Here is a 25,933-nt window from a genome sequence, read left to right as displayed (position 1 = left end):
GAGGGTTATGTAGAAAATCAGTGTGCCATGTCGCTCTTTGCTCTTAATCCCTTCTTGAGTGCTTGCTGTCAAAAAAGACAGCCGTTGCTTTTTTTTTTATTATTATTAACTTTTATTAAGCTTCAGGTGAACATTTACAAATCCAATCAGTCTGTCACATATAAGTTTACATACATCTTACTCCGTACTCCCACCTGCTCTTCCCCTATTGAGTCAGCCCTTTCAGTCTCTCCTTTCATGACAATTTTGCCAGCTTCCCTCTCTCTCTATCCTCCCATCCCCCCTCCAGACAAGAGCTGCCAACACAATCTCAAGTGTCCACCTGATATAATTAGCTCACTCTTCATCAGCGTCTCTCTCCCACCCGCTGACCAGTCCCTTTCATGTCTGATGAGTTGTCTTCGGGGATGGTTCCTGTCCTGGGCCAACAGAAGGTCTGGGGAGCATGGCCGCCGGGATTCCTCTAGTCTCAGTCAGACCATTAAGTCTGGTCTTTTTATGAGAATTTGGGGTCTGCATCCCACTGATCTCCTGTTCCCTCAGGAGTTCTCTGTTGTGCTCCCTGTCAGGGCAGTCATCGATTGTGGCCGGGCACCAACTAGTTCTTCTGGTCTCAGGATGATGTAGGTCTCTGGTTCATGTGGCCCTTTCTGTCTCTTGGGCTCCTAGTTGTTGTGTGACCTTGGTGTTCTTCATTTTCCTTTGCTCCAGGTGGGTTGAGACCAATTGATGCATCTTAGATGGCCGCTTGCTAGCCTTTAAGACCCCAGACGCCACATTTCAAAGTGGGATGCAGAATGTTTTCATAATAGAATTATTTTGCCAATTGACATAGAAGTTCCCTCAAACCATTTTCCCCAGACCCCCGCCCCTGCTCCGCTGACCTTTGAAGCATTCATTTTATCCCGGAAACTTCTTTGCTTTTGGTCCAGTCCAATTGAGCTGACCTTCCATGTATTGAGTGTTGTCTTTCCCTTCACCCAAAGCAGTTCTTATCTACTGATTAATCAATAAAAAACCCTCTCCCTCCCTCCCTCCCCCCTTCGTAACCACAAAAGTATGTGTTCTTCTCAGTTTTTACTATTTCTCAAGTTCTTATAATAGTGGTCTTATACAATATTTGTCCTTTTGCCTCTGACTAATTTCGCTCAGCATAATGCCTTCCAGGTTCCTCCATGTTATGAAATGTTTCAGAGATTCGTCACTGTTCTTTATCGATGCATAGTATTCCATTGTGTGAATATACCACAATTTATTTACCCATTCATCCGTTGATGGACACCTTAGTTGCTTCCAGTTTTTTGCTATTGTAAACAGAGCTGCAATAAACATGGGTGTGCATATATCTGTTTGTGTGAAGGCTCTTGTATCTCTAGGGTATATTCCGAGGAGTGGGATTTCTGGGTTGTATGGTAGTTCTATTTCTAACTGTTTAAGATAACGCCAGATGGATTTCCAAAGTGGTTGTACCATTTTACAATCCCACCAGCAGTGTATAAGAGTTCCAATCTCTCCGCAGCCTCTCCAACATTTATTCTTTTGTGTTTTTTGGATTAATGCCAGCCTTGTTGGTGTGAGATGGAATCTCATCGTAGTTTTAATTTGCATTTCTCTAATGGCTAATGATCGAGAGCATTTTCTCATGTATCTGTTGGCTGCCTGAATATCTTCTTCAGTGAAATGTGTGTTCATATCCTTTGCCCACTTCTTGATTGGGTTGTTCGTCTTTTTGTGGTTGAGTTTTGACAGAATCATGTAGATTTTAGAGATCAGGCGCTGGTCTGAGATGTCATAGCTGAAAATTCTTTCCCAGTCTGTAGGTGGTCTTTTTACTCTTTTGGTGAAGTCTTTAGATGAGCATAGATGTTTGATTTTTAGGAGCTCCCAGTTATCAGGTTTCCCTTCATCATTTTTGGTAATGTTTTGTATTCTGTTTATGCCTTGTATTAGGGCTCCTAGGGTTGTCCCTATTTTTTCTTCCATGATCTTTATCGTTTTAGTCTTTATGTTTAGGTCTTTGATCCACTTGGAGTTAGTTTTTGTGCATGGTGTGAGGTATGGGTCCTGTTTCATTCTTTTGCAAATGGATATCCAGTTATGCCAGCACCATTTGTTGAAAAGACTATCTTTTCCCCCATTAACTGACACTGGTTCTTTGTCAAATATCAGCTGCTCATATGTGGTTGGATTTATATCTGGGTTCTCAATTCTGTTCCATTGGTCTATGTGCCTGTTGTTGTACCAGTACCAGGCTGTTTTGACTACTGTGGCTGTAGAATAGGTTCTGAAATCAGGTAGAGTGAGGCCTCCCACTTTCTTCTTCTTTTTCAGTAATGCTTTGCTTATCCAGGGCTTCTTTCCCTTCCATATGAAATTGGTGATTTGTTTCTCTATCCCCTTAAAATATGACATTGGAATTTGGATCGGAAGTGCGTTATATGTATAGATGGCTTTTGGTAGAATAGACATTTTTACTATGTTAAGTCTTCCTATCCATGAGAAAGGTATGTTTTTCCCCTTAAGTATGTCCTTTTGAATTTCTTGTAGTAGAGCTTTGTAGTTTTCTTTGTATAGGTCTTTTACATCCTTGGTAAGATTTAGTCCTAAGTATTTTATCTTCTTGGGGGCTACTGTGAATGGTATTGATTTGGTTATTTCCTCTTCGGTGTTCTTTTTGTTGATGTAGAGGAATCCAAGTGATTTTTGTATGTTTATTTTATAACCTGAGACTCTGCCAAACTCTTCTATTAGTTTCAGTAGTTTTCTGGAGGATTCCTTAGGGTTTTCTGTGTATGGATCATGTCATCTGCAAATAGTGATAACTTTACTTCCTGCTTGCCAATCCGGATACCCTTTATTTCTTTGTCTAGCCTAATTGCCCTGGCTAGGACTTCAAGTACGATGTTGAATAAGAGCGGTGATAAAGGGCATCCTTGTCTGGTTCCCGTTCTCAAGGGAAATGCTTTCAGGTTCTCTCCATTTAGAGTGATATTGGCTGTTGGCTTTGCATAGATGCCCTTTATTATGTTGAGGAATTTTCCTTCAATTCCTATTTTGGTGAGAGTTTTTATCATAAATGGGTGTTGGACTTTGTCAAATGCCTTTTCTGCATCAATTGATAAGATCATGTGGTTTTTATCTTTTGTTTTATTTATGTGATGGATTACATTAACGGTTTTTCTGATATTAAACCAGCCTTGCATACCTAGTATAAATCCCACTTGATCAGGGTGAATTATTTTTTTGATGTGTTGTTGGATTCTATTGGCTAGAATTTTGTTGAGGATTTTTGCATCTATGTTCATGAGGGATATAGGTCTGTAATTTTCTTTTTTTGTAATGTCTTTACCTGGTTTTGGTATCAGGGAGATGGTGGCTTCATAGAATGAGTTGGGTAGTATTCCGTCCTTTTCTATGCTTTGAAATACCTTCAGTAGTAGTGGTGTTAACTCTTCTCTGAAAGTTTGGTAGAACTCTGCAGTGAAGCCGTCCGGGCCAGGGCTTTTTTCTGTTGGAAGTTTTTTGATTACCGTTTCAATCTCTTTTTTTTTGTTACGGGTCTATTTAGTTGTTCTACTTCTGAATGTGTTAGTTTAGGTAGGTAGTGTTTTTCCAAGAATTCATCCATTTCTTCTAGGTTTGCAAATTTGTTAGAGTACAATTTTTCGTAGTAATCTGAAATGATTCTTTTCATTTCATTTGGTTCTGTTGTGATGTGGTCCTTCTCATTTCTTATTCGGGTTATTTGTTTCCTTTCCTGTTTTTCTTTAGTCAGTCTAGCCAATGGTTTATCAATTTCGTTAATTTTTTTGAAGAACCAGCTTTTGGCTTTGTTAATTCTTTCAATTGTTTTTCTGTTCTCTAATTCATTTAGTTCAGCTCTAATTTTTATTATTTGTTTTCTTCTGGTGCCTGATGGGTTCTTTTGTTGCTCACTTTCCATTTGTTCAAGTTGTCGGGACACTTCTCTGATTTTGGCTCTTTCTTCTTTTTGTATGTGTGCATTTATCGATATAAATTGGCCTCTGAGCACTGCTTTTGCTGTGTCCCAGAGGTTTTGATAGGAAGAATTTTCATTCTCATTGCATTCTATGAATTTCCTTATTCCCTCCTTGATGTCTTCTATAACCCAGTCTTTTTTCAGGAGGGTATTGTTCATTTTCCAAGTATTTGATTTTCTTTCCCTAGTTTTTCTGTTATTGATTTCTAGTTTTATTGCCTTGTCGTCTGAGAAGATGCTTTGTAATATTTTGATGTTTTGGACTCTGGAAAGGTTTGTTTTATGACCTAATATGTGGTCTATTCTAGAGAATGTTCCATGTGTGCTAGAAAAAAAAGTATACTTTGCAGCAGTTGGGTGGAGAGTTCTGTATAAGTCAATGAGGTCAAGTTGGTTGATTGTTGTAAGTAGGTCTTCCGTGTCTCTATTGAGCTTCTTACTGGGTGTCCTGTCCTCCGAAAGTGGTGTGTTGAAGTCTCCTACTGTAATTGTGGAGGTGTCTATCTCACTTTTCAATTCTGTTAAAATTTGATTTATGTATCTTGCAGCCCTGTCATTGGGTGCATAAATATTTAATATGGTTATGTCTTCCTGACCAGTTGTCCCTTTTATCATTATATAGTGTCCTTCTTTATCCTTTGTGGTGGATTTAAGTCTAAAGTCTATTTTGTCAGAAATTAATATTGCTACTCCTCTTCTTTTTTGCTTATTATTTGCTTGATATATTTTTTTCCATCCTTTGAGTTTTAGTTTGTTTGTGTCTCTAAGTCTAAGGTGTGTCTCTTGCAGGCAGCATATAGATGGATCATGTTTCTTTATCCAGTCCGTGACTCTCTGTCTCTTTAATGGTGCATTTAGTCCATTTACATTCAGTGTAATTATAGATAAATAAGTTTTTAGTGTTGTCATTTTGATGCCTTTTCATGTGTGTTGTTGGCAATTTCATTTTTCCACATACTTTTTTGTACTGAGACGTTTTTCTTAGTAAATTGTGAAATCCTCATTTTCATAGTGTTTGACTTTATGTTAGTTGAGTCGTTACGTTTTTCTTGAGTTATGGAGTTGTTATACCTTTTTGTGGTTACCTTATTATTTACCCCTATTTTTCTAAGTAAAAATCTAACTTGTATCATTCTATATCACCTTGTATCACTCTCCATCTGGCAGTTCAATGCCTCCTGTATTTAGTCCCTCTTTTTGATTATTGTGACCTTTTACCTATTGACTTCCATGATTCCCTGTTATGTGTATTGTTATTTTTTTTTAATTAATCTTAATTTGTTTGTTTTTGTGATTTCCCTATTTGAGTTGATAGCAGGACATTCTGTTTTGTGACCTTGTATCGTGCTGGTGTCTGATACTATTGGTTTTCTGACCAAACAATATCCTTTAGTATTTCTTGTAGCTTTGGTTTGGTTTTTGCAAATTCTCTAAACTTGTGTTTGTCTGTAAATATCTTAATTTCGCCTTCATATTTCAGAGAGAGTTTTGCTGGATATATGATCCTTGGCTGGCAGTTTTTCTCCTTCAGTGCTCTGTATATGTCGTCCCATTCCCTTCTTGCCTGCATGGTTTCTGCTGAGTAGTCTGAACTTATTCTTATTGATTCTCCCTTGAAGGAAACCTTTCTTTTCTCCCTGGCTGCTTTTAAAATTTTCTCTTTATCTTTGGTTTTGGCAAGTTCGATGATAATATGTCTTGGTGTTTTTCTTTTTGGATCAATCTTAAATGGGGTTCGATGAGCATCTTGGATAGATATCCTTTCGTCTTTCATGATGTCAGGGAAGTTTTGTGTCAGGAGTTCTTCAACTATTTTCTCTGTGTTTTCTGTCCCCCCTCCCTGTTCTGGGACTCCAATCACCCGCAAGTTATCCTTCTTGATAGAGTCCCACATGATTCTTAGGGTTTCTTCATTTTTTAAAATTCTTTTATCTGATTTTTTTTCAGCTATGTTGGTGTTGATTCCCTGGTCCTCCAGATGTCCCAGTTTGCATTCTAATTGCTCGAGTCTGCTCCTCTGACTTCCTATTGCATTGTCTAATTCTGTAATTTTATTGTTAATCTTTTGGATTTCTACATGCTGTCTCTCTATGGATTCTTGCAACTTATTAATTTTTCCACTATGTTTTTGAATAATCTTTTTGAGTTCTTCAACAGTTTTATCCGTGTGTTCCTTGGCTTTTTCTGCAGTTTGCCTTATTTCGTTTGTGATGTCTTGAAGCATTCTGTAAATTAGTTTTTTATATTCTGTATCTGATAATTCCAAGACTGTATCTTCATTTGGGAAAGATTTTGATTCTTTTGTTTGGGGGGTTGGAGAAGCTGTCATGGTCTACTTCTTTATGTGGTTTGATATGGACTGCTGTCTCCGAGCCATCACTGGGAAACTAGTTTTTCCAGAAAATCCGCTAAAAAAAAAATGCAGTCAGATCCCTATCAGAGTTCTCCCTCTGGCTCAGGCTATTCGGACGTTAATGAAGCCGCCTGGGGAGGGTGGGGGAGGGATCAGAGAGATAGGAGAGTAGCACCTCAGAATATAGCCAGAGTTGCTTGTCTTGCTTGGAATGACTATTATATCTGAGGTTTCCACGGGGCGCGTTGCCTATGTGTGCTGTCTGTGTGGAGATTGCCCCCGGGGGGTCTGGCCCCCTGGAGTCACGGTCAGATCCTCCGCTGCCAGCCTGGGGCGGTGCATTCCCAACTCCAAAATCAGTCACTGCCTCCCAGGGACTGCCCGTCCCGCCTATCGCTTCGTCGCGCCGCCCCCGCGAACCGGCTGGGCTCCCCCCCGGCGTCAGCTCAGGCCAGCGGAGCAGCTCCCCGCGCCTGCACAGCGACCGCGCTGCCCGGCTGGGACGCCACTCTCCCCGCTCCAAGACCCGTCACTGTCTCCCGGGGCCTTCTCCCACGGGCGCCTGCGCGAACCGGCTGGGCCCCCCCCCGGGGTCAGTTCAGGTGGGTGGAGCTGCTCCCCGCGCTCGCGCCCCGCCAAAATCCCGGCGGGACGGCTCCCCGGCTGGGACGCTGCTCTCCCCGCTCCAAGACCAGTCACTGCCTCCCGGGGACTTCTCCCACCGGCTGCGTTGCCACGCCGCCCGCGCGAACCAGCTGGGCCCCCTCCCGGAATGAGTTTGGGGGCCAGGGCTAGGTCCCTTGTTTATGCCATCTGCCGCCCTGGGCTTTGCCCCAAATCAGGCGCTGAAGGTCACCTGACTGGTACGCTGGTTCCAGGCTCTGAAAACAATCGCTGCCTCTCCGTATTTGTTCGTTCTCCATCTCTAAATCTGTGTTTGTTGTTCAGGGTTCGTAGATTGTTATGTATGTGATCGATTCACTTGTTTTTCTGAGTCTTTGTTGCAAGAGGGATCCGCGGTAGCGTCCACCTAGTCCGCCATCTTGGCCCCACCCCAGCCGTTGCTTTTTACCTGTTTTATTTTTACATACCCACCCGGATACTTGGAAAATATCCTTCCCTGTTCACACAGAGTTAGAGACATTTACAAATGTCTTTTACTTGGGTCACTGAAGAAATCTCACAGCACTGCAAGCCCTCTTTTACTTCCCAAAACTCATCTAGATGAAGCCAAGATCACTCACAGGAAGTGCTGTTGTTGTAACAACATATATGACCAAATTTTTCATGGTATTCGTGCAGATGAATTGGAAAAGTATAACTTGAGCAAAATCAGTTGCTTGAATGGAAACCCTGGTGGCATAGTGGTTAAGTGCTAGGGCTGCTAACCTAAAGGGATGGCGGTTTGAATCTGCCAGGTGCTCCTTGGAAACTCTATGGGGCGGTTCTACTCTGTCCTATAGGGTTGCTATGAGTCAGAATCAACTCGACTACACTGGGTTTTTTGGTTTTATAGCTGTGTAGCAAATTACCCCAAAGCTTAGTCAGTTAAATAAACAATAAACATTTGTCACAATTTTTGAGGGTCAAGAATTTGGGAGCAGGTTGGCTGGGTAGTTCTGGTTTGGGAGTTCTCATTAGGGTCAGATGTTGGTCAGTTAGAGACCGCAATCATTTGATGACTGAACTGGGTCTGGATGATCCGCTTCCAAAATGTCTCATTCATGTGACTGGCAAGTTGTTTCCTCTCCACATGGCCACGGCACAATTGTTCTTGACCAGTCCTCAGAAAACGGCAGCAGACTTCCCCCAGACAGAGTGATCCAACAAAGCAAGAGGGAAACTGCAAACCTTTTATCACTAAAATCATTTAATTCATTTTCAAGATAGTTCTTCCACATATTTTTTGTTTATTGTAATTTAGGTGAAGGTTTACAGAACAAACTAGCTTCTCATTAAAGAATCACTACACATATTTTGTGACATTGGTTACTAACCCCACGACACGTCAACAACACTCTCCCTTCTCAGCCCTGGGTTCCCCATTACCAACTTTCCTGTCCCCTCTCGCCTTCTAGTCCTTGCTCCTGGGCTGGTGTGCCCTTTTAGTCTTGTTTTGTTTTATGGGCCTGTCTAATCTTTGGCTGAAGGACAAACCCCAAGAATGACTTCATTACTGAGCTAAAAGGGTGTCTGGGGGGCATACTCTCCGGGTTTCTTCAGTCTCTTCAGGCCAGTAAATCTGGTCTTTTTTTGCAAGTTAGAATTTTGTTCTACATTTTTCTTCAGCTCTGTCCAGGACCCTCTATTGTGATCACAGGCAGAGCAGTCAGTGGTAGTAGCTGGGTACCATCTAGCTGTGCTGGACTGTCTGGTGAAGGCTGTGGTAGCTGTGGTCCATTAGTCCTTTGGACTAATCTTTCCCTTGTGTCTTTGGTTTTCTTCATTCTTCCTTGCTCCTGATGGGGTGAGACCAGTGGAGTATCTTAGATGGCTGCTCACCAGCTTTTAAGACCACAGATGCTACTCATCAAAGTAGAATGTAGAACAGTTTCTTTATAAACTATGTTATGCCAATTGAGCTAGATCTTCCCTGAGATCATGGTTCCCATAGACCTCAGCCCAGTAGTTCAGGCCCTCAAGAAATACGGATGTGTCTGTGGAGCTTCCATGACCTTGCCTTGTACAAGTTGTGCTGGCTTCCCCACACTTACCACTTACGTATCTTCTATTGAGTGTTTTTCCATCCCCACCCTTCCCTCCCTCATAACCATCAAGGATTTGTGTGTAAATCTTTTCGTGGGTTTTTATAGTAGTGGTCTCACACAATATTTGTCCTTTTGTGACTCACTTATTTCACTCAGCATAACGTCCTCCACATTCACTCATGTTGTGATGCTTCACAGATTCATCGTTTGCACAGTATTCCATTGTGTGTATGTACCGTAGTTTATCCATTCATCTGTGGATGGGCACCTAGGTTGTTTCCATCTTTTTGCTATCGTGAACGATGCTGCAATGAACATGCGTGTGCATGTCTACCTGTGTAAAGGTTCTTATTTCTCTAGGATATATTCCTATGAGTGGGATTGCTGGTTCATATGATATTTCCATTTCTAGCTTTTTAAGGAAGTGCCATATCATTAACAAAATACCGCGAGATGGATGGTTTTAAACAACATAAATTTATTTTCACAGTTCTGGAGGCCAGAAGTCCAAATTCAGGGCATCGGCAGGAATATGTTCTCTCTCTCTCTCTCTGTGTGTGTGTGCACGTGCACTCTAGGGAAGATTCTTCCTTGTCTCTTTTAGTTTCTAGTAGTCCTTGGCATACCTTGGTTGCTGAAGATGTTGCCTCATCGTCACGTCTTCCCCTGCATGTGACTGTTTCTGTCCTTTTTTAGTAAGACAACAGTCATATAAGATTAGAACCTACCATACTCCATTATGTCATTAACTGATAACATCTACAAGAAAAACCCTATTACCCAAATAAGGTCACATTTACAGGTATAGGCATTAGGACTTCAACATATGGGGGCACAATCCATAAGTCTACCAGACAGAAACCTAGCCCACATCACTGTAGAAGGGATTTACTGCTTTTTTTTAACCCAGTTCCCTGATCTAAGTCAGTTCAGAGACCTAAATCTCTCAATTGTGAGGAGGCCAGGTCCTGCAATGTGGCTATAAGTATACACTGCGAATTTTATCCAAACATTTCCCAGACAATGTGTGGGGTAGGGTGACAACACTGGAAATGCCTAAAATGTGCAAGGGCATTAGACTTCGGCTCTAAATTTACTCTGATGCTCAGAGACTTGAAACACCAATGTGGCCTACTGACCAGATTAGGGGCTTATGAAGACCAAGGGTGTCACCCCAAGAATATGTGTCAACTTGGTTAGGCCATCATTCCCAGTATTGTGTGGTTGTCCTCCATTTTGATTATAATTTTATGTTGAGGATTAAGGTGGGATTGTACCACCACCCTTACTCAGGTCACCTCCCTGATCCAGTGTAAAGGGAGTTCCCCTGGGGTGTGGCCTGCACCACCTTTTCTCTCTCAAGAGATAAAAGAGAAGCAGAGTTGGGAACCTCATACCATCAAGCAAGCAGCACCGGGAGCAGAGCAGATGCTTTGGGCATGCGGGTCCCTGCACCTCAGAAGCTCCTTGACCAGGGGAAGATTGACATGGACCTTCCTCCAAGGCTGACAGGGAAAAAAAGCCTTCCTCTGGAGCCAACGTCCTGAATTTGGCCTTATAACCCACTAGGCTGTGAGAAAATAAATTTCTCTTGGTTAAAGCCATCCACTTGTGGTATTTCTGTTATAGCAGCACTAGATGACTAAGACAAAGGGTAGATGCAGTCTTGACCCAAGTCCATTGAGCAGTAGAATCCAGTGTGGCCATGAACATATCAAACTATAGATCAAATAGATTATTGTTTGGGATAGCAGCTTGGACTTTGGATGTTGACCAGCCCCTTCTCCTTGGGCATGTTACTTAACTGCTCTAAATTTCCCACATTTACAAAATACAAGTACTTGGAAACCCCAGTGGCATACTGGTTAAGCGCTACAACTGCTAAGCAAAAGGTCGGCAGTTCAAATCCACCAGGCGCTCCTTAGAAACTCTATGGGGCAGTTCTACTCTGTCCTATAGAGTCGCTCTGAGTCGGACTTGACAGCAATGTTTTGTTTTTTTTTTTAATTTCTAAGTAAATCATGAATTAAATGAGAGAGAAAGCATATAAAGAGCTTGCTGTTGTTAGGTGCCGTCAAGTCAGTTCTGACTCATGGTAACCCTGTAGGTGCTGCCGAGTCAGTTCTCACTCATGGTAACCCTTGTGTACAACAGAACGAAACACTACCCAGTCCTGTGCCATCCGCACAATCATTGCTATGTTTGAGTCCATTGTTGCAGCCACTGAGTCAATCCATCTTGTTGAGGGTCTTCCTCTTTTGCTGATCCTCTGCTTTGCCAAGCATGGTGTCCTTCTTCAGGGACAGGTCCCTCCTGATAACATGTCGAAAGTAAGTGAGATGGAATCTCACTATCCTCACTTCTAAGGAGCATTCTGGCTGTACTTCTTCCAAGACAGATTTGTTTGTTCTGGCAGTCCGTGGTATATTCAATATTCTTCACTAACACCTTAATTCAAATGCATCAATTCTTCTTTGGTCTTACATAGGCAGCTGAAGAAAATCTGGGGAAATTTTAATTAGCTCAAAATTGAGATTAGAGTTTGATTACCCTTTTTCCGAACAAAATCAATTTCCTGCAGAAGTGATTCCAACATGTGGTCAGTGTAACCCACAAACTGGCAATAAGAAACTCACTGATTGGAAGCAAATTCTCAGCTTCTCCCACAAATGCTGGCCCTGCTGAGGTGCCCTCCCATTTCCCAGAATGCACAGAATCTTTGTATCTTATAGAAAAACTAATGTGAATATATTTTGGAAATCTGTTATTTGTACAATAACTTATTTTTTCTTAGTTTGTATACAGAAAGTTGTGATGTCAAGTAGCTACATTTCGAGAAATACAAATACAAAAGATACACTACTCATTCTGTACAAATGCAACAAGAAGCTGTCTTTTAAAAATCAGAACCCTTTACTTTCAGGTCTAGATGTGGCAAAACAGTTCTGGAGCCCTCTGAAATGGGACCTGGTTCAAGAAGAAGAAAAAATAATACCAGGGACCCTCTCCCCACCTTTAGCCGTTTCTCACATGCTGTCCAGAGGAAACACAGCTGGAGCCCCAGAGCAGTTCAAGAGCTTGTGTGTGTGTACTATTGTAATGCGATTGTGAACCAGTAGCAATTCGTACCTATTAACAAAGAGCCAAGCCCTCACTGTCCTGGGGGATAGGAGATACCTGGGGAATCAGTGCACTGTCTGATGCACCTGAAACTGTACTTTAGGCCTTCTGTACTTTTTGAGTTTCCAAGCACTAGCCAAGAGATGAGCCTCCTAGGCCCTGGAGGACCAGAGATCAGGAGTGGAATATAGTGGGTTAGGTTAAAGAACTTCAAAATAAGAACACTAAAAATAGGGAAATGCATTTACTCCAGCATTTAAGACACTTGAACCAGTGAAATTAAATGCAAAATAAATGTTTGTATGGTTTCAAACAAATAAAAATAAAACAAGCCCACGTCCACCTGTCATCAGTAAGTCCATTCCGTGCTAACGGTACTGGTTAACTACTCTCACTTGAGTCAAGGACCTAGTACACACCCCTTATGGATTACACTTCTGACTGAGGTCCCCGCCACAGCGATCTTGTTAACCGGAACACACACATATTCATCCCAAAGTGATGGTCATTCCTACCGTGACTGTGATGTTAGCACATATCCATCTGAATTCAAACTAACATTTTCTAGGGTAAAAGATAATGCAGTTCTTCAAAGTATATGCTTTTCTTCTGTCATCACTTCAACCAACCACCTGGACACATGAACACTTCCTTGTATTCTTATCTCTTACACACAGGTCCTCTCTCCACCACTCTTTAAGTCCACAGGGAAAAGAGCTATGCAAATTTAATTCCTACTCACCCCACCCCCTCCTTACTTTCTCTAATTGACCACAAAACTTAAGGTTTTACCTCTGAGCAAGGCTTTGCAGTTTGTTAAGGTTTGAACCCCTGCTGAGAATTTGCATTTATAACAAGTTCCCAGAGGATGCTAAGGCTCCTGGTTCGGGACCAATTCTGAGAACCACCAGCAGAGCAGTGATTCTCAACATTTATTATACATAAGAATCACTTGGGGATCTTGTTAAAATGTAGATTCTGATTCAGGATATCTGGGGGCAGAAATGCAAATTTCAGCAGGGGTTCAAACAGGAACAAACCAGTTCAAAGCCCTGGATTCTACTTACCCATCCTGTTCCCTTACAAGTAGTTAGTGGAAAACTATTTCCACCCCACCCCTGGTAGATCCTATGACTACAAATTCCCCTGCTTTTACTCCAAGGTAATGGTGAGAACAAAGAGTTTATGCCTGGCAACAGTGTGGCATGGAAGCTTAGATACATTTTCCCCAAATTCCTTCAAATTGCCTGTTTCATAATGTGATTTTAGCTTAAATAAATCTACAAAACTGAAAAATACATAATTGATTGCATTTCATTTCAATGCAATTAGTAATCAATCCATGAATTCTAAATGGTTACTTCAAGTGCAACTAGCCACTTGGGGGTAGTGGTCGGGGGAGAAGACTTTAAAAATGGGCTATAAATTAATACTCTGGTGACCCACATAAATCTAATTGCAGAGAGAACACACATGCTTCAAAAAAGAAAAGGCCAACAAAGCCTAAACTTTTTATTTGATCAACCAGTATTTCTGATTCTCTCCCTGATATCGGATGTCAAAGCCTTCAGAGTCCACAAATTCAGTATTCAAACTTCCTGATCCACATAGAAAGAGGCCCAGAGGTGGGAGTTCTGGACTCATGCTGGTTTTTTTTTGCAGCAAAGAGGGCAGAGATTTCTCTGCAATTGTCAGTTTTCAATCTTATTGAAATGCCCTTAACCTCTCCATCACCCCCACACTTTTTTCTACAGCATCTCACCTATGACAGAAAAACACTTATCGCTCGTATATGCAACTCCATTGATTCCACAGGCACCAGCCATACTTTTTGTTCAGCCAAAAAGTGGATTTCCAGTTCTGTTTGATGGCAAGGAGATGTGCGCAACTGTGACAACAACATCCTGGCTCGACCTCAGGTGAGCTGGGCTGGTTTTACTGAATGGAAGTATTTCCCATGGTACAGGGGAATTAAACTCTATAAAAATAAATGAGCTCCTGCCTCATGAGTAATATAAGAGCTGCTTCCAAGAATCCAGGGATGCCCACATCCCATATACTACTCAGATGTGGCCAATTCCTCAGGCACAGCTACGTGGGAAGAATAACTCTTCTGTCAACTTTTTTTTTGGGGGGGGGCATACTTGGGGAAGATGTGGGATGGGTTTATTTTTACCCACTACCCATAAAAATAATTATACATCTACACACACACTCAGACACACAAACATATCCATTTTCAAGAAAGTTCTTCCTTCCTATGACTATAGGACCCCAGAATCCAGCCTCCCCAGACTGAGAGACGATGCCTGTTAACTGCACAGATCTAGTGATCAATACACTGTGTGAGGCTCTATGTTGTCTCACAAGCTGAGGGGGCAGGCACAAAGGGAGTGGATAATCATACAGGATTTGCTTTTGGTCTTAAATCCAACCTACTCGGCAACACTGTTAGGCCCAGGGGCTGGGACAGGTTCTAAGGGCACAGTGTGGTGGATGACTTGATGATCCCAGCCCACCGTAGTCAGGAGGGAGTAATTGAGTAGGGACCAAGTAGCATCTCTCACAAAGTCTCTGTGGGCTCGGCTTCTAAACCTAGAAAAGAAACAGAAGTTTGGACATGGTATAAACAAGAGGAAAAAGCAGATCTGGAGAAGAAAGCAAACCCAACACATCTGGGGTATATTTTTTAGGGTGTTTTATACACATTTCACTGGATGTATGGCCTCATCATCAGGATAACAGTGTAGCTATCCACAGTAGACTACATCAATTTTCCAATCCAGCCCTCTATTTTCAGAGATGAAGAAATGGTGGCTATAGTGAGGTTACTGATATATGGGCCAGGATCAGGAAGCAAATTGTGGTAAAGATGGGAGTATAATTCAGGTCACCTGCCCAGTGCCTTTTACCCTACCCAAACTCATCGCTGTTGAGTCAATTCTGACTCATAGTGACCCTACAGGACAGAGTAGAGCTACCTCATAGGGTTTCCGAAGCTATAATTCTTTATGGAAACAGACTACTTCATCTTTCTCCCATGGAGTGGCTGGTGGGTTCAAACAGCCCACCTTTCAGTTAACAGCTGAGCACTTAACCACTGTACCATCAAGGCTCCTTTTTACCCTACAGTAGGTTGTATTTCACATATGTGGTTTTTTACGTGAACACGGTAGACTGACCCCTTCTAGGAGAGAGGTGGAATGCCAGACTCAGACTCACTGCCCACATTCCTCCTCTAACAAGGATATAGCTGGTTGTGCGCCAGCCCCAGGAACAGGGGATGGTTAACAGTCTGTGTTGCTTCCATCACCCAGTCCCCTCACATGCAGATGGAAAATCCTCCCTCCAAGAGAAAGCACTTCACCGGAGGGAAGCAGGACCCAGCCCCCTGCTGTCGGCCCCTCCCTGATTCCTGATCACAGGATTCCACTTCGCACTTACACCTCGGAAAGGCCCGAGTCCAGCACAGCCAGCGAGCAGTCTTCACTGATAGAGGCCAGGAAGGGAACACTAGGAGAGGGAGAAGAGGGTTGTGAAAGCTAAAGCCCATGGATCTAAAGACAAAACCCAGACTGGGCTTCCCCGCTCCTCAGGGCCCACTAGAAACTGATCCAGAGCAGAAGGTGGCCTCATCACCACTCTGGATTAAGGTCTGGTTACCACTGAAGTCCACATTATACGTTGCAAGGAAAGATGGGGAAATGGAGCAAAGTCAAGGCTGAAGATCACCTTTAGCAGTAACCCAGAAACACCTGAGGGAAATAAGGCTTTTCCAACCACACAGTCCTAAAAACCTACAATATTAATCATTTTGGGCATTGAGCAGAAATGAAACCATATCTTAGCCATGTTCAGAGAGAGACTTCACAACCCCAAAATGACTAGGGGTCACAGGTACCTCTGATATTCTAAAACCTCAGCTAGAGTAGCGTATGCTTTAAACCAGTTGCCACCAAGTTGGAATCGACTCATTCCAGTCGACTCATAGCAACCCCATGTGTATCGGAGTAGAACTGTGCTCCATAGGGTTTTCAATGGCTCATTTTTCTGAAGTAGGTCACTAGGTCTTTCTTCCAAGAGAGTAAACCTGAACCTCCAACCTTTCAGTTAGCAACTGAGTGTGTTAACTATTTGCACCTGTCTGTGTTAAGGGCCTGCCTAATCAGCTGATGCTTAGCCAACATAAGCACCCCCCTTGCTCTTCCATTCATAGCCAGCAGGCCCCTGGTGACAAAGAACAGTACCTGTGTGGAGAGAACACCAGCCCAGTGACACACTGGGTATGCACAGCTGAGCTGAGGGCATAACTTGCGCTCTTGGTGTCCACAAGGGAGACAGTCCCATTCTCATCACCTACAGAGAAGACAGCAAGCACAACACAGTGGTTAAGAGCATGGGGTTTGGAGTCAGCCAAACCTGGATTTGAATCCTGGTTCCTCAAGCCTGGACCAGCTAATCACTCTGAGCTTCTGCTTCCTTTTCCGTAAAGTAGGAATAACTAGCTATTGGGTGGTTGTGAGGATTAAAGGATGAGATAGTTATTATTTTAACCACAAACTACATCACTACCTTCACAGCCTCATCACCATGATAGCACTGCAAGTATCCACAGAAAATACTCATTGCTGTATTCAAGAAGATATAGTGATCTACAGTAAAACCTGGGAAAGTCAGAACCTGTGTAAGGTGGAAACTGTCAGGGAAGGAAAAGTCAAATAGTTTCCACTAACAGAGGGCAATAGAAAAGTGATAAGACTGCACCCTGTCAAAGGCAGAAAACTTGCGAGACCTGGAAAAACAAGGCAGTCCCATTGAGTTCTGGTTCTCACAGGTTTCACTGTATTTGCTTTGTGGCTCACTGACTTCTAGCCATGCACGGAATACAGGAGTCCGTGTGAGCAATCAGGAAAGCAAATCAGCCAGAAAAAAAAAAATCATTATGCCCTTCAAAGCTAAACTAAAACGACTTTTGGATCATCCCTACCTCCTCACCCCTCCATTAACATAACTCATCAAGTGCCCAAGTGTGCTGGTAACTCTAGCAACCAGATCCCTGTGCACTACGGATACACATACATATATATATAGCTCTTTCTCTCTCATCCTCCCCTTTCCCAAAGTCAATACGGACTCTGACGTGCAGTCTTACCAAAGACGAAGGCTTCACTTTGCTGCGGATGCCAAGCCAGTGAGGTAGGAAGGTAGCCAGAGGCATTGCAGCCTGTAAGTGAGAAAAACAAGGGTCTGGGCCAAGACTCATGGAGTCCAGAAAAAGAAGTTTCTCCAATGAACTCACGCTAAATCCTGGGGACACCTTTATTTAATTTCCCAAATCTTAGTAGGGCCATCATGGACTCATCCTTGAGCTTCATAGCCTACATTTACCCGTTAGCCTCCTGTTCTTTCTGGATATATGAGTCACAGGCAAGTTTCAAGCACAACCATGAAGACGATAACTCTGGCCCCTCTGCCCACCCATTTAATGAAGAAATCACCCACCCAACCAGGCCTTCCTCTTAGTACCCGTTGCACAAAATGGAGTTAGCAGAGCCTCAGTAAGAAAAGAGATTATGTCACTATGTCACAGTGACTGGGCATCTGACAACTTGGCCTCTGACTCTGGCCAAAGAAAGCTAAAGATTCCTAGCACCATCCTCCTATTACTGGCTCTCAGACTTACCCATCTGTGATGCTGGCTTGGGACAGCGAGTATCCCAGAGTAAAATCCTACTGTCCTAGAAGAATAAACAGGGGAAAAAAGAGGGGGTGGGTTTCACAATCCAAAAAAGCAGATGCTACCCAGGAGGTCTTCACGAGACACTCAAGTACTCTTTGGCCTTCAGAGAGCTTGGGTGTGGTTAAGGAGTGGGAAAGGAAGGGGAAGAAGCTGTCTCACCTCACTACACGACAGAAACATGGAGTCCTTGTGGGGAGAGGCAGCAACACAGGTGACCTGCCCAGAGTGAGCTGTAACGGAGAGAGAAAGAAAAACATAACAGAGAAGAGGCTGGGGACATTATAAAAAGGAGAGTCCAGATACCATTAAGCGGCAGGAGGAAAGGTGTGAGAAATAGGCCTGGCTTCATTGTACAATTTAACAAATTTCTTGAAATTATTAACACAAAACCTAAAGGTTGATGGTTAAGAGTTGTAACACCTAAAAACACTTGGAGAATAAAGGCGATGAAGAAGCAATTAGGGGCTGAGTAATAGTGAAAAAGCTTATATTTAGCCCTCCTGATAGAGAGGCTAAATAATTCTAGAATAGCATTCTTCATACTGGAGTACACATACCTCTAGGCAGTATACAAAAACATTCCAGGTGGTTCCTGGATGCTAAAAGTTTTAAAGAAATTCCTCCAATGTTCTCTTTCCTTAAATTGGATTGAGAAAGTGTTTGCTATCTGCCAGTTCTTTTTTCCTACCTCTCCTTTCACAATCACCCTTCTCCCACTTGATAGAAGGAACTTAGACCTCTCACCTACCCTATAACTATCTATGGTGCCATACTCAGAGGTATAAAAACCTAAGGGTTCCAAACCAAGGGACTAAAAGGGATTGTCCCCAGGAGCCAAAGAGCAAAACTGAGAATTTCTGGATAAGAAACACGGACAGGGATGGACCTTATTTCACGCACAACACCAACAAAAGTGAGGCTGTCTGACTTAACCTATCTCTGTCTAATAATGAGAATTTAAAACTATGATAGATGGTTGTCAGAAGGACACATCCAACAAGTTTATCTGAATGTAAAAATGAAGTCAGAATTTTCCAACAGAAAGTTAAGTTCAACTTGGCCATCTGGTTTAACAATGAGTACTGGTTTTTGCCAGCTAGGTTACTTAGTAGATATTCTGCATAAATTAAATGGCTTTAATCTGCAAAGCCAAGGTTTTGATACAAATATGCTTAAGACAAGTACACAACAAATAACTGTCAGAAATTACCTCCTTTGAAAACCTTTTAGGTATCAATTTTAACATGTGTGGGGGGTACAATTATTCACAATTCTTTTAATACAAAAAGTTTGGAGGGTTACTGTTATATGTTAATCACTGGCTGGGGAAACCACTTTCTCTCAAGGAATTTAACCAGGCTTTCCAAGGTAGTCTGAAAGGGGCTCTGCTCTGAGGCAGAAGGATGGGATTCAACCACCCTCCACTGTTCTCTTCTAGCCCTAGAATCCATGGAAAGCCAACATGATGAAAAACCAGGAAAGTAATTGATTGCTATTGAAAAAAAGCATGGGGGAATATAAAAAATGAACACATGGTTCTTCTGTCCTCAAGGGATTCAGAATTCAGTGGTGAGAATAGGATATAACATGGCAAAATAGTACAACCACTGTGGAAAATGGTATGGTGCTTCCTTAAAAAGTTAAAAATAGAGATATCATATGATCCAGCAACCCCACTACTAAGTATATATCCTCAAGAAACAAGAGCTGTGATATGAATAGATATATACACACCCATATTCACTGACTTATTATTCACAATAGCAAAAGATGGAAACAACCTAAGTGCCCATCAACAGATGAATGGATAAACAAACTATGGTACATACACACAATGGAGTACTACACAATGTTAAAGAACAATGATGAATCTTTGAAACACCTCAAATAGAAGAACCTGGAAGACATTATGCTGAGTGAAATAAGTTAATCACAGAAGGACGAATATTGTATAAGACCACTATCACAAAAAGTTAAGAAAAAGTTTACACACAGAAACACTCTTTGATGGTTACCAGGGAGCGGAGGGGGAGGGAGGTAAAATTACTAACTAGATAGTAGACACATATTAACTTGGATGAAAGAAAGGTGATACACAGTAAGGGGGAGGTCAGCACATCATCAAGGCAAAGGAAGACACTGGGAGGTACATAAGAGGCCAAAAAGGTAAATATCACTACACACACAATCCTGCAATAATAGTAATAACAAATGATGATTTATGAGTGGGCACATAGGTAGATATGTAAGCTGAAAGGGTGTGGGATGGCATATGGGAGTAGACCCAAAAACATATCTAGGTTTGGCAGAGAATATCTCTACATACATATTTGTATGGGCTGCCAATATATCCATGTATATAGTAGAGCACACAGGGGGCACAGTCATGAAAACTTCTTAGCCATAACCAAACACCTTGAGACTGAGTCACTGAGTTGAGGGCTTAGGATCATAGTCTCAGGGGACATCCACGTCAACTGGCATAAATAACACAGTCCATAAAGACAATGTTCCCCATCCTACGTTGTTCAGTAGCAACTGGGGTCTTAAAAACTTACGAGTGGCCATCTAAGATACAACTATTGGTCTCATCCCATCTAGAGCAAAGAGTGAAGAAGATCAAAGACCCAAGGAAACAATCAGTCCAAAGGACTAATAAACATGAACCATAGCCTCCACCAACCTGAGACCAGAAGAACTAGATGACGCCCAGCTACCACTACAGAATGCTGTGATTAGATCACAATAGAAGGTACTAGACAGAGTGGGAGAAAAATGTAGAACAAAATTCAGATTCACAAAAAAGACCAGAATGACTGGTCTGACAGAGACTAGTAGAACGCCTGAGCCTATGGCCCTTAGACATCCTTCAAACCTGAAACTGAACCCACTCTTGGAGATCACCTTTCAGCCAAACAACAGACAGGCCTATAAAGTGAACAATAACACCCATGAAAAACCCTCAGAACAATCACCCACACCAGACCAAGAGGGCAGCACTTGCCCAAAAACAAAGCTCAGAAGGCAGGAGAGACAGGAAAGATGGGAGAATGGAAACGGGGAACCCAGGGAGCAAGTAGGTAGAGTGCTGTCACATTGACGGGTATTATGGTTTGAATTGTGTCCCCCCAAAAATGTGTGTCAACTTGGCTACACCATGATTCCCAGTATTGTGTGGCTATCTACTATTTTGTGATCTGATGTGATTATCCTATGTGTTGTGAATACTAACCTCTATGATGTTAACAGGTCAAGATTAGAGATAGTTACATTAATAAAGCAGGACTCAATCTACAGGATTAGGTCGTATCTTGAGTCAATCTCTTTTGAGATATAAAAGAAAGACGGGAGCAGACAGGAAATGGAATCTCCTACCACCAAGAAAGCAGAGCCAGGAGCAGAACATGTCCTTTGCCTTTGGTGTCCTTGTGCTGAGAAACTCCTAGACCTAGGTAAAGATTGATGACAAGGACCTCCCCCTGGAGCCAACAGAGAAAGTAAGGCTTCCCCTGGAGCTGGCACCCTGAATTCAGACTTCTAGCCTCACCATCCACTTGTGATATTTTAGTGCTAGATAATTAAGACAAGGGGATTACAACTAATGTCATGAAACAAAATGCATGTAAATTGTTGAATGGGAAACCAATTTACTCTGTAAACTTTCACCCAAACCACAAAAAAAAATGTTTTTAAAAAAACCTGACACAAAGAACTAAAGAAAAAGGTGTTAGAAAACAGGTAGCAATAACCAGGAAAACACAGGACATGTCTAAGAAGTAAAAGGCAAGTACGGTAGGCTTCAGGTATCAGCATTTTAACATTATTGTTTGACTATTTGCAAGTGGGAGCCCTAGTGGCACAGTGGTTAAGAGCCTGGTGGCTAACCAAAAGATCAGCAGTTCAAATCTACCAGCTGCTCCTTGGAAACCTTATGGGGCAGTTCTACTCTGTCTTGTAGGGTTGCTGTGAGTCAGAATCAACTTGACAGCAATGGGTTTGTTTTGGGTTATTTGCAAGTGACCTGAAAGTCCAAGACATGTATCAGTTTGTGATGTTGCTTTGTTACAAATCTGAATCATGCACTTTGGCAGTGAAAGGCACATAGCCATTGAATAAATCTCAGCGCTCACCAGCATCTAAATCTCTGAGTGAAAGATGTACTATACATTATAAGAACCATTTGCCTGAAAAAATGGCTCCCAAAATAAAGCCAACTGCCAGTGCTGTTACCGAAAGTGAGGACAAAAAGGAATATTAGAAGAAAATGATGACTCTTAACAGAAAGGTGGATCAATAAGCAATATCATGATAAATGCAGAAAAGACTGAAGTTGTCAAGGATCTCCTTTTACATGGACCACAATCAACACCCACGAAAGCAGCAGTCAAGAAATCAAACAACAGATTGCTCTGGGCAAATCTGCTGCAAAAGACCTTTTAAAAGTGTTAAAAAGCAAAGAAGTCACCTTGAAGACTAAGGTACGCCTGACCCAAGCCATGGTGTTTTCAATTGCCTCAAAAAATGAGTAAGGAAGACCAAAGAAAAACTGATGCCTTTGAATTATGGTGTTGGCAAAGAATACTGAATATACCACAGACTGCCGAAAGAACTAACAAATCTGTCTTGGAGGAAGTACAGCCAGAATGCTCCTTAGAAGAAAAGATGGCAAGACTACATCTCTCATACTTTGGACATGTTATCAGGAGGGATCAGTCCCCAGAGAAGGACATCATGTTTGGTAAAGTAGAGGGTCAGCGAAAAAGAGGAAGACCCTCAAAGAGATGGACTGACACAGTGGCTACAACAATGGGCTCGTGCATTAACAATGATTGTAAGAATGGCACAGGACCAGGCAGTGTTTCGTTCTGTTGTACATACAGTCACTATGAGTCAGGACCACCTCAACAGCATCTAACAACAACAACAACAGAAAAGCAGAATTTTTTATGGAAGTGATATTCCAAAGCTTGAGATTTGCAAGTTTCAGGGTTTATCTCTTGAGAATGTCAAGAATTTACTGTGATTAGGTTTAGCTAGTGCAGGGTACTTGAAGGAGAACTGACAGTAAAAGGGCTTGAATACCATGACGAGAAAGTGGGATTTTAATCTACAGGTCACAAAAAAATAATGAAAGACCAAAAGAGCAAAAGATCATAGATGGAGAGATGAGTGCCACCGTCCATGCACAGTAAAGCCTGCAAGTGAATGAAGGCATAAGAGACAGGAAGGTGGCGAACCAAATGAAAAAGAACTTGGTAACCAACTGATAGTGTGGGAATAGGAAGAGCAGAAGAGAATGGGAAGCTTGAGCCTGTGTGGCTAAGAAGGTGGTGAGGCCAGCGACAGAAACAGAGAAATTAAGAAAAGGGCAATGGATAGATATTGGGGCCTGAATTTAGTTTTGGAGGAAAATTATCAAGCAGGAGAATATGGAACTGCTGCCCTTGACATCCAAGCCAAGTTCAGAAAGCCCAAACAGGAGAATCAAAGTAAAATGGTTAAGGCCAGTACTGAAAGGGAAGTACACTCACTCACCTCGGTATGAGTTCAGTACCGTCTGCTGAACAAGGTCCCAAACCTTGATGCTAAGAAGCGAAAGGAAACAGACATTTAATCTTGACTCGGACTATCTACATAAAAACATCTGTTCGAACAAGTACTTTCGCTTACCAAAATGTCCCATTTTTCTGTCTTTATTTGCTGGACTTCTGCTATGGTCTATTACAATGGACAGCAAAATTTCGAAGGACATACACGTCATAATCGATCACCCCGAAGCAAAACCCACTGCTGTCAAGTCAATTCCGACTCACAGTAACCCTGAAGGACAGGGCAGAACTGCCTCATACAGTGTTCAAGGCTATAAATCTTTATGGGAGCAGACTGCCACATCTTTCTCCTGTGGAGTTGGCTGGTGGGTTCGAATTGCTGACTTTTTGGTTAGCAGCTGAGCACTTTAACCACTGTACCCCCAGGGAATCTGTCACCAGGCTCTTATAACGACCCCGAAGCAATACTTAACAAGGTTATAAGACAGCAAGGACACACAAAACAGGCCTACAGAGAGGAGTGATGAGGGACCCACCAGAAGTCTTTACTACCGCTGACAGCTTGTGTGCCAGAGCTCAGGACGCTGACTGTAGACACAATGTCATCATGCTCATACTTGCAGAACTTGCTGACAATGAGTGTCTCATTCTCATCCAGCTCCCACAATTCAACAGCACCTGGTTGGGGATGGAGGGTGAGGAAAACATGGACTTGGATTATACCACGAGAGTACTTCACTTCTAGAACTCATGTAGTCTACTGTTACCAAACTGAGTACATTATTCCTATAAAAGCAAAGCCTATATAATTAGAGGGTTTAGTTAACTCCCAAGCTGCCTGGCTTTATGCTGGCATTACTGTTTTCCTAATAACAATTTAGGCAACTGGATGGAGAAAGCCTCTAGAAAAAGTCAGGGCAAGATGGAAGGGTTCGTAAAATCCATTATTCTGCTTCCAGTGAGAAGATGTTGGAAAATCAGCTTCCAGGAGACAGGGATAAGTCTCCACAATTGTGCAGTACACAGTCTGGTGAGGTTAATCATGTGGATTTCCAACTATATAGACACTAATAAACATTTGCTGACGTATCTGTGTAAATGTCTTCCAGACTTTTAATAAATATTTGTTGAATAACTGAATGTCTTGCATAGTGGCTGGCTAAATACAGAAAATCCCAAAACGTTGTCTTGAATACTCAATGTTCAAATTCAACTGTAAGAGGTTCATTCTTTAATGCCCCACTTTTATCCTTCCATGAGATGCCTGACAACTCCCAAATTCGTCTTTTTTTTTTTAATGCCAAAACCTTCATTGCTGAGCCTGACATTCAAAACAAATAAAGCAAAATGAAGACATTTAAGACAAAAACATCGAAAGTGACAGCACAGATTGGCTTCGACATCTTCCTTAAAATCAGGGAACATTACCCCTGTTGAGCAGGGTTTACAAGAAGAAAAATTATGACAATCCATTTCTTAAACATGTTATAGATTGTGGTAGGAAACCCCACCAGGTAATTCAGAAGCTTGTGAAAGATATTTCCCCCCCACAACAAAGTCTGCGTTTGGAGTCAACACCCTCAGGCTCCCCCAAGCACTGAATATAGGATGCCCAGTCCAAGCTGTACCCCGAGCGTCCAGTCCAGCCCGTAGGAATGAGGCGAAAGTGACTCACCCGAATCGGAAGCCACGAGGATACCTTTGTCCCCGACCCAAGTGAGGTCAGCCACTCCAGCCTCCGTCTGGACTCCGGCGGAGCAGAAGCCTTCGTTGGGGGCGGAACAAGGGTCCTTGAAAAGCCAGAGGGAGCCAGCCCAGCAGCGGCCACTCAGGCTGGAGGCCCCGAGCAGGAGTGCCCCATCTGTGGGAGGTACAAGCTGTCAGCGCGCCAGGGATGGAAGGACTCGTCTCCACGGCGACCACGCCGAGCAGCAAGCGCGGGCTGGGTCCGGAGCAAGAACGCGAGGCGGGGTTGGGAACTAAGCTCGGAAATGTGAGAAAGGGATCAGGATGGCAAGCGGGGCGGGGATGGACAGTGAGGGTCAGTCCTGAAGAGGGGGGTGTCCTGGGCCGGGATGAGAGAGCCCCCAGGCCCGGAATCTCAGCTCACCGGACCGGTACCGCGCAGCCTCCAACTGCCGCTCCATACAGGCGGGCGCATTAGCGGGGAGGTTCCACTCGCGGGCCGCCGAGGGCACCAACGGAGGTGGGGTTTCCTTCCGCATCTCCAAGGTCCCAACTCCAATCTAGACCCAAACCCGACGCCGACCGGAGATTCAGCAGCCCTGCGGTCCCACGTGGTGCACTTCCAGGCCTCCGCCCCTTTCCCGAGGCTACAGCAACTCTACTTCTCGCGAGAATGGCTTCCTCTCTCAGGCTGCCGCCCTCCGGTAACAGGTTCTCGCGAGAAGAAACAGAGTCCAGCCAAAAGTTGAGGGAAAAGAGGGGGCGAGGTTCTCTTCT

At 42.9% G+C, this 25,933-nt stretch overlaps 1 protein-coding gene across 1 annotated transcript; it reads right to left on the bottom strand.

Moving 5' to 3' along the window:
- Positions 1–9,163: 9,163 nt before the first annotated feature.
- On the bottom strand, positions 9,164–25,797 carry WDR77 (WD repeat domain 77). The gene is made up of 10 exons (XM_049880098.1): positions 25,581–25,797; positions 25,146–25,331; positions 24,007–24,148; positions 23,457–23,506; positions 18,081–18,151; positions 17,865–17,919; positions 17,334–17,405; positions 16,429–16,537; positions 15,626–15,694; positions 9,164–14,776 (listed from the first exon to the last, which is right to left on the bottom strand). Exons 1-10 carry the CDS (start codon positions 25,693–25,695, stop codon positions 14,617–14,619), a joined length of 1,029 nt encoding a protein of 342 aa, XP_049736055.1. The 5' UTR covers positions 25,696–25,797; the 3' UTR covers positions 9,164–14,616.
- Positions 25,798–25,933: the final 136 nt, after the last annotated feature.

Source organism: Elephas maximus, chromosome 3 (assembly GCF_024166365.1).
Source record: "Elephas maximus indicus isolate mEleMax1 chromosome 3, mEleMax1 primary haplotype, whole genome shotgun sequence".
Taxonomy (NCBI): Eukaryota; Metazoa; Chordata; class Mammalia; order Proboscidea; family Elephantidae; genus Elephas; species Elephas maximus.
This window is presented reverse-complemented; position numbering and strand designations above follow the sequence as displayed.

Coding starts and splice junctions, on each gene's coding strand:
- WDR77 (XM_049880098.1), bottom strand. CDS start 25,695: ATGCGGAAGGAAACCCCACCTCCGTTGGTGCCCTCGGCGGCCCGCGAG. Junction 17,920..18,080: donor TGTTTCTGTCGTGTAGTGAG/GTGAGACAGCTT, acceptor TTATTCTTCTAG/GACAGTAGGATTTTACTCTG. Junction 17,406..17,864: donor CAAGCCAGCATCACAGATGG/GTAAGTCTGAGA, acceptor TCTCACTTACAG/GCTGCAATGCCTCTGGCTAC.